Source organism: Chiloscyllium plagiosum, chromosome 9 (genome assembly GCF_004010195.1).
Source record: "Chiloscyllium plagiosum isolate BGI_BamShark_2017 chromosome 9, ASM401019v2, whole genome shotgun sequence".
Classification (NCBI taxonomy): domain Eukaryota; kingdom Metazoa; phylum Chordata; class Chondrichthyes; order Orectolobiformes; family Hemiscylliidae; genus Chiloscyllium; species Chiloscyllium plagiosum.
Window position 1 is genome coordinate 88669542 of NC_057718.1, and position 8766 is coordinate 88678307.

At 38.2% G+C, this 8766-nt stretch overlaps 1 protein-coding gene across 7 annotated transcripts in view; it reads right to left on the bottom strand.

Moving 5' to 3' along the window:
• The window catches only part of rmnd1 (required for meiotic nuclear division 1 homolog), an 80029-nt gene that overhangs the window by 39191 nt on the left and 32072 nt on the right, over positions 1 to 8766 (bottom strand). For all 7 annotated transcript variants that reach the window (XM_043696499.1, XM_043696502.1, XM_043696501.1 and 4 more), the window contains 2 exons: positions 5595 to 5703; positions 3037 to 3112 (listed from right to left, as the gene is read on the bottom strand). In XM_043696499.1, the coding sequence (XP_043552434.1) occupies positions 3037 to 3112; positions 5595 to 5703 (185 nt within the window). The remainder of the gene's footprint in view (positions 1 to 3036; positions 3113 to 5594; positions 5704 to 8766) is intronic.

The window sequence follows — 8766 nt, forward strand, 5'->3', positions numbered from 1 at the left end:
AATTATGAGGGGCATGGATAGGATAAATAGACAAAGTCTTTTCCCTGGGGTCGGGGAGTCCAGAACTAGAGGGCATAGGTTTAGGGTGAGAGGGGAAAGATATAAAAGAGACCTAAGGGGCAACATTTTCATGCAGAGGGTGATACGCGTATGGAATAAGCTGCCAAAGGATGTGGTAGAGGCTGGTACAATTGCAACATTTAAGAGGCATTTGGATGGGTATATGAATAGGAAGGGTTTGGAGGGATATGGTTCGGATGCTGGCAGGTGGGACTAGATTGGGTTGGGATATCTGCTCGGCATGGATGGATTGGACCGAAGGGTCTGTTTCCATGCTGTACATCTCTATGACTCTATAATTCAACTGGCAATCAACTCAGAGTGCCCATAATTAGGAGCAAGTCAGCAAAGACTAACTGCCAGTACAGATTAACCCCTATGGTTTAAGTTAAAACAGTGATTGATAAATGTATGGGCATACACCATTAAGCAGATGTCCCTGTGCATTATCAATGGACTTCTTTTAGAATTGCCTAAGCAACAAACAGAACAATGTTTTACTGGACCACTGAGGTTTCTCTCCAAAGCTGCATATATCAGGCAGATGCACTATTAGAAATGTTATTTAATACTTTTTGGAAGCATTTCCTTCAGCTATTTTTTTTCCAAAAAGCTGTCAGTGTAGTCTAGTGTCTTGTATAAACCAGAATTGTGAATGTTGAAGGAGATGTAGATATTGAGGGCATTTGATACATTAGTTTTAGAGGTGGTTCCTGGCATAGATCAGAACTTCTGCAAAGGACAGAAATCATACATTTTACTTAGCTATTGAAAATTTAGTTGCTCTGCACCATATCTGCTGTCGCATAAAAGAGAAACAGTTATGAATATATTCTGTTCATTAAGCATTAAAAAAAGCCAGAAACATAGTACTTTCTTTAAGAATTATCCTTTTTATTGAAGGCCCTAAAATGTGGAGGTTCAAAAAACCAAATGATCCATTCTCACTTGCAGTTATCAATTCTCCCGAGCCAGTCATAAAGACTTACAGCTCTGCAATGGCAGAAATCAAAGACTTCCTCATGAGCTCTCAACTAAAACAAATACAATCCTCCCTCCCAGAGCACCATTCTATTGCCAGAAGTTAGATATGTGATAAGGCTAATTAATAAAATAATTAATTGGAAATAAATAAAATGCCTATTATTGTTGGTGATTCTTACAGCAGACAGGACCTGCTTACCCAGGACACAACACCAAGATAGAAACAATCAGAAATACATAAACACCCTATTTCTGTACACTTTGCTTTCATAGGTTAATAGCTTGTCTTCAAATGCAACGTTCTGAGGCATCTGGAGTGGATCTCAATTTAGACAGTGAAATAAAAGTGGTCTAATTGAAAGGTGCATGACTGGGTTGGATTGTTAGTGTCTGAAGGAGAATTGAATCAGTCTCAGCCTCTACATTCAAGGATTACTATCATCATTGGAGAGATTGAAGATTGCAGGACTACCGTCAGTGGTGAAGGCAGTGCTGGTGCAGTCAGGCGATTTGTTGAGAATCAGATAGCATGTTTATAGACGTCAGGAGCATTGATAACAACCTTATATCTATCACTTAATCTGAGGATCATTACTCACACGGATTGCCTTTGATACTTACTTGCTTATGTAATTGAACTAATGCCTGCTAAAGTCAAAGTTGTTTAAATTTAATGGGCCCTTTTATGGTGCAGTGGTAGTGTCTCTAGCCCGCTGACTGGCAGGCCCAATTTCAGGTCCTGCCTACTCCAGAGGTGTGTTAAAAAAATGGGTGGGATGCATATGCCCTGATCCACAAGGTGGGTAAAGTTAAAATTTGGAATTTATAAGTGCAACATATGAAAACACGAATGTGAAATTTAGCCAGTGATTAAGATAAGATCTGTTTTAAGATCCAAATTGTTCCACGAGCCCTGATGTCTTAAATCCAACAAGGAGTCACCATTTTCCTCAATAGCACTTTAAATAAATTCCAATGATCAAACAATTGAACATTTATGATGAGAGAATATTGTTATCCAAGTTTCAGAATGTTTCACTGTTCCAGAGCAGTAACAATATGCTAGAAAATAAATGATATCAGAACTGAAAGGATATATCTGTCTGGAAAAACTTAAAAGACTGGCACTCTTTCCTCTGAAATGAGAAAGCTGCAGGGTGACTGTTAGAAGTTTTTAAGATTATGAAATGATTTGATAGGTTTATATTGGAAGTAGAAGAAAGTGAGAACTGCAGATGCTTGAGATCAGAGTTGAAAGTTGGAAAAGCACAGAAGGTCAGGCAGCATCTAAGGAGCAGGAGAATCGACATTTTGGGCATAAGCCCTTCATCAGGAATCTGTAAGGTGGTTACAAGTTTGGTTAAAACCAGAATTAGGGGTGATTTAGTACAAGATAATCTTTAATAAATTCAATAGGGAATTCAGGAGAAACTTCATTACTCAGAAAGACTGTTGAGGATGTGGATCTATCCACCACAGCACTGGTTGAGGTGGCTGGCAAAGATACAGTTAAGGGATAGAACAATAAGTGCATGTGGGAGAAGAGAAGGATTAGCGATAGGGCTAGAAGAAGGGTAGTAGGATGTTCACAGACATGTTGTCCGTAATGGTCTAATTCTGTGTTGTAAAAATGTAACATAATACAAATTAAAAACCGAATGACAATTAAGTGTATTTATTTAGGTTTAACCTCTTTCTATTCTCACCTAGAGAGTGTTTAAAATTAGTATATGCTAAAACCTGTGTCCCTTTAAAGTTATTGTTATCGCAAAGTTGGAGTTTAACAGAATAGTGGAAAATTATCGAAAAAATATTTTGAATAAGCTATGATTTAATGAGGATCAACTTAAAAAAAAAATCAGCTGCATTAATATACAAGTCATATCCTTGTATCAGGAAAGTAGAAAAATACACCAAAGTGCAACTGACACACTACACCATTTCAAATTTTACAAAAAAGGTCGTAGATACAGAGATGTCATGCAAACCAACCTGAATAAAAAAATTAATCCATAGTCATTTGGCTTGGCCAACATGTCAGTTCCAATTACCAGGACATTTGAGGCATCTAGGAAAAACATTGAGGAAGGAATAAAATAATTTAATACTTTAATAATAGCAAATAGAAAAATACAAGAAGATTCAAACAGATGATACAGTTCAATTTGTAGCATTCTTTCCACGGAGCAAAAATGTCAGAATATTAAGTAATTATTAAAATGATCAGTCATTAAGAATGGAAAATGAATAGCAAATAGAGATTACAGAAGTTTTGTCATGTTTGATTTCCAGGATCAATGGCCATTCAACTCATCCTCATCATTTGAACATCAATAATTTTCACTTGAATAATTGGGGTAAATGGAAGAATGTGCAATCATCATTATATCAGTATTAAGAGCTAAAAATTGGTGTTATATATTGATGTGTTTGCTATACATCTCGAATGGCTTACATAATATTTTAACTGTGTTATCTTTACACACAACAAAATCCCACTGCTCACCTTCCTCTTGATAAGCAAGAGTGGGATATATTATGATGCCAATCATTTCCCCCTCAATAAGTATTGTTCAATGTCAGAAGAAGATTAAATCTCATATCTATCATTTAACCTGAGCTCAGAAACTGAAGGCAAAGGTAGGTTAAACAAGAATAGATTATTTGAAGGTAGATAAGATTAAATTACGCTTTGGTGAAATTCAGGTTTGCCTTTGGAATCTTAGCTGTTCTAAACAAAATGGAAATTTAGCTTCACAACTGCCATCAATTTTGAGACCTAGGTTATGTCATGTTTTTACAATATTCGTTGGTCCATCAATGCTCAATAAGATACTTTTCAGGTTTTCTTTATTAGTAACAGACCAGATAGTTTGCAATGCTTAGTTTATGTTGTCATAATCTCCAAGAAATATTAATGTAAGGCAAAGTCCATTTGTGAAACAAAGGTATATGTGCTGAACCAAAATCCAAACTCAATTCTGTCGGTAGGAGAGAAAACCCATTTTTCAAAAACCTCTTCAAAATATATTCTTTACTTTCTCATGAATAAACAGTAAAATACAGGTGATTTAAAGGCATATGTTGTTTGTAGTGCTCCAGAAAAAGTTAATCCATTTTTGGCAAGGAAGTGATACATCATGGGTTGCCTCTTGCCACAAACTGCTGCATGATTTGTGTCATTCCTCCATCAGTTCCATGAAAAATTGATTCTGCTGTCACTGTATTAAGTTGTTGTCATATTTGCAGAATATTAATCTGAAGGTGGCTTCTGCACATTGGGTGGGGAATGGAATTACTAGGGGAAATGGGGAATTCAAAATAATCAGGTCAGGATAAGCAGTGTCAACTATGTACAATTTAATTCTGGATTTCAAATTTCACATTTTCAAACTGTGTAGTGGCTGTATTGCACCTGCATTACTCAATCAGGCTGTATTTTAAGAGATTGTGCACAAACAGGTATTCAAAGTATTCAGAAAAGATGGTGGATCTGGAACAGCAACAACATCCAGAATGATGGATGGGTGCAATATGTTCTTCACCTGCAGTGGAAGGAGAAACTTGCAGTCTCACCATTTGACTGGAAGCAGATGAGGAAGTGGTCAGGAATGTTAACTCATGCTATACAAAGCACAACATTATCTGCCATGACACCCCCTCTGTTAAGTGCTGAAGGGGGTCTTCAGATCCAAGTAGATATCTGGAGTGAATCTTAAACTTTCCAAAGGCTTCCTTGATGAAAAAGCTGACTGTCAATATGGCTTGCAACTTATTAGTGGGTCCTTCACAGGTATTATGAACCAAGTTTGAAAGTTGCATCCCCTCATCTCCTACAAGCTAGCCGTTAAGTGTGCTTCTTGGTTTGGAAAGGCTTGGAATATTGGACTTATGCATTAAAGATGCATCATGATAACTCAGATATCCAGGATGTAGAATTGGTAGCATACTGGAAAGATCCAGATGTGAAACACCAAGTGGTGATCAATTTTCCACCTCTGCTGAAGCATGGCACCAGGTACAACAGGGAAAAGGTCAACCTGTAGAAAGCTGGTGTTGTTTGTCACTATATGATGTACCAATCTCTGTCCTGCCCTGATCTTCTAGAGAAGGTGGTACTGGGCTGCTTCTCACATTGCTGCAGACCTCAGGTTGCAATGACAACTATAATGCTGTTAGGAAGAGAATTTGAGGACTTTGACCCAGTGACAATAAAGGAATAGTGCTATAATTCCAAGACAGCATGGTGTGGGGCTTGGAGAGGAACCTGCAGGTGGTGGTGTTCCTGTGCATCTGCTTTCTTCACCCTTCTAGGTGGTAGAGGCCATGATTTTGGAAGTTGCCGTTGTTTGAGCATTGGTGTGTTCCTGCAGTGGATCTCGTAGATGGTGAACACTGTTGCTGTGTGTGTTGGTTGTACAGGGAGTGAATGCTGAAAGTGGTGGATGGTATGTCATTTAAGCAGGCTGCCTTTTGTCCTGTGTGGTGTCAAATTTTGATTATAGCATTTTTAAAAATTTCACTGATACAGTGTTAATGACTATTCTTACCTCTGGGTAGGTCTGTTATTTCATTATATCCACTTGACATCAAATCATGGCAAAGGTTTTCTAGGTGATACTCATCAGCTGTTGCAAAGGCTGTACATTTCATCAGATCCTGTCCAAACATATACAGAGACAGAGATAAAACAATTTGATGACCAATCCAACAAGAGATGCACAATCCAACAAAGTACAGATGATAATAACATCTTCTCTGCTGTAATGAGCACTAATGCAGTTCTACTTTAATGTACATGGAACATTGCATTTGTTTAATAGCTTGTTCTTTTTCCCCAATACCACTCCTGAAAGAAAATGAAGACTTTGTCTTATATATATGTTGGTAAACATGCGAGCTGACTTGACTGAATGTTTGCTGCAAACATCTTTCATGTTAATTTGCTACCTGATACCGATCACTTCCTGACTTGCATTGGATATGTATCCTCATTCACTGAACAGTCAACTGTGCTGAGAAGAGTTCCACCGAAGAAACGATTCTTTGGGAACCGTTCTAAGGAATAGGAGCAGGCTATTTCAGACCTCAAGCCTGTACCACCATTTAGTTAGATCATTGCTGATCTTTACCTTAATTTTATCGACCTGCCTTGACCACTCTTAATACTCTAACAAATATTTTTCTTAGTTTTGATTTTAAAAATCGATCTAGCCTCAATAGCTTTTACTGCTAACCTTTGTCTAAGTGCTTTCTAAATTCATTTCTGAATGGCCCAGCTCTAACTTAAAATTATTCAACACAGCAGTGATGTTTTATTTCCCTTCCACAGGGACTTCCCAATGCCTTCAAGGCTGCACCTTATGATAGAAATTCAGAAACCAATTACTGAATTACAAACAAGAATGCACATCTGTCTGCCAAACTTGTCAGTTGACATTATTTTCACACAAAATATTATCAAACAAGCAACTGGGACTCGCCATATTCAATGTCTTTCTGCTCTAGCTAAATCAATTGTAACTGAAACACACAGTGTAGAGTAGGCTGATCAGTTGGGCTGGAAGTTTTCAAAGTCAATGTTTTCTCCTCTGAACTGTGAAACATTGACTCTTCACACAGATGAGCCTAATTTGAGAATTCCTTTGAGTTTTCACAATCCCTTTAGTCAAGATATAGACATAAAGGGACAAAAAAAAAAGATTAAAAATTAATACATGATTTTAAAAAGGTTTTATACTGAATACCATGAAATAAAAATTTTGATTCCTCTCCAACACGGGAATTTTTTTTCATCGTAGAGGGAAACTAATGTCATAACTGGCCTGAAGGGACCCATCAGTACTCCAATGCGAGCCTCAGGCATTGCAGATATATCAACAAAGCACTGAACATAGCAATGATCACTTGTTCCATTAGAGGCTAGAAGGGGGCAAGTGAAAGTTGCAGCATGAGTTGCAATTCCATTGAGCGACATAAGGGAAAGACAAATTTTTTGCACAACTATAGGAGAAAAGGAAAATGTATATTCTTCCCTTTGAAAAACAAAGAGTAGGGTATCTTAACCAAACCCACACTGGAAACAGGAAAACAATAAATGTTATAACATAATTAATGAAACAAAGTTACATTTTCATTTACACTTCAGAATCAAGTACAAATTAGAAGCAAGACTGGAAACAGGCCATTTGAACCCTCAAGCCTGCTTTAACATTTGATGAAACCCAGGCTGATCTGATTGCAGCCTTTACTTTTCCTACAAATTACAAATTCTGGTCCAAATTTTCCAAGGAATGGCAATACCTTAACACTGCCACTACATTCCTTTTTTTTTTCCACTACAAGTGAGTTCTGCATTTCTGGCCCAAATGTCCATTCCCAGCTTCTTCAGAAATATGGAGCATACCTGAAATACAACTATTGCCGTATAGTACTGGATAAACAGGAGAAGTGAAGTCATATCCCTTTTTAAATCACCAGCTGATATGTTCGACCAAGTGTTTAAATGTCTCAAAAGCTATCGTGAATTATACTATTTTCAGCTCTATTTTACAGTAGAAAATGTATTCAAAAATAGTATCGAGAATTATTAATTATGCCATGGCCAATGCTTCTTTTGTTTAGGATGCTAGGGAGCAGGCGGTCACTGTCCGTGGTGTGGGGTTGAGCACTGTCTGTGCTGTTGGTAATGGTGATCGTTACCTGCAAGAGGGTCGAAATGTTGCTGTTGGTGCAATAACTGCATCCAGCAGATTATACTCTTGAGCAGGTTTTACACATATGAAAAAGTCCAAGTACATCCATGACAAAAAAAACACCTTAAGTATCAGACATACAACCCAACACTGTTTGGTTCAAAAACAGAAATTGCTGTTTGCTCCCGGTCATCTTGTTCAACAGTCGGTGGAGTCAGGGAGCACATTGGACAGGACAATAGCTGTAATCAGAAGTGTAAACTTGCTGCTTAAATACAGTGGATGCACTCAGTAAGCTTCGCAGAGTCAGGAAAGAGAGGTCACATCTAGAGTGGGACATAGCCAGGCTGAGTATATGGTTTAGGGAATTTGGAAGCAGCATGAGAACCTGGTGCAGAGGGGAATAGGTGCTTTTTGCTTGCTTTTTTTGGCTCATAGTTTGTATATATTTTTAAAACAGGATAAACTGAAGTCCAGGATCAGAGGCCCAGCGCAAAAGACATCACACATAAACATAAATTCATTGGTTGGGGATAGCTATTGGCAAATGGGCTGGGAAGTGGCAGATGGAGTTTAATTCAGATAAATGCCAGGTGCTGCATTTTGGGAAAGCAAATCTTAGCAGGACTTATACACTTAATGGCAAGGTCCTACCGAGTGTTGCTGAACAAAGAGACCTTGGAGTGCAGGTTCATAGCTCCTTGAAAGTGGAGTCACAGGTAGATAGGATAGTGAAGGCGGTGTTTGGTATGCTTTCCTTTATTGGTCAGAGTACTGAGTACAGGAGTTGGGAGGTCATGTTGCGGCTGTACAGAACATGGGTTAGGCCACTGTTGGAATATTGTGTGCAATTCTGGTCTCCTTCCTATTGGAAAGATGTTGTGAAACTTGAAAGGATTCAAAAATGATTCACAAGGATGTTGCCAGGGTTGGAGGATTTGATCTATGGGGAGATGCTGAACAGGCTTGAACTGCTTTCCCTGGAGCATCGGAGGCTGAGGGGTGACCTTATAGAGGTTTACAAAAA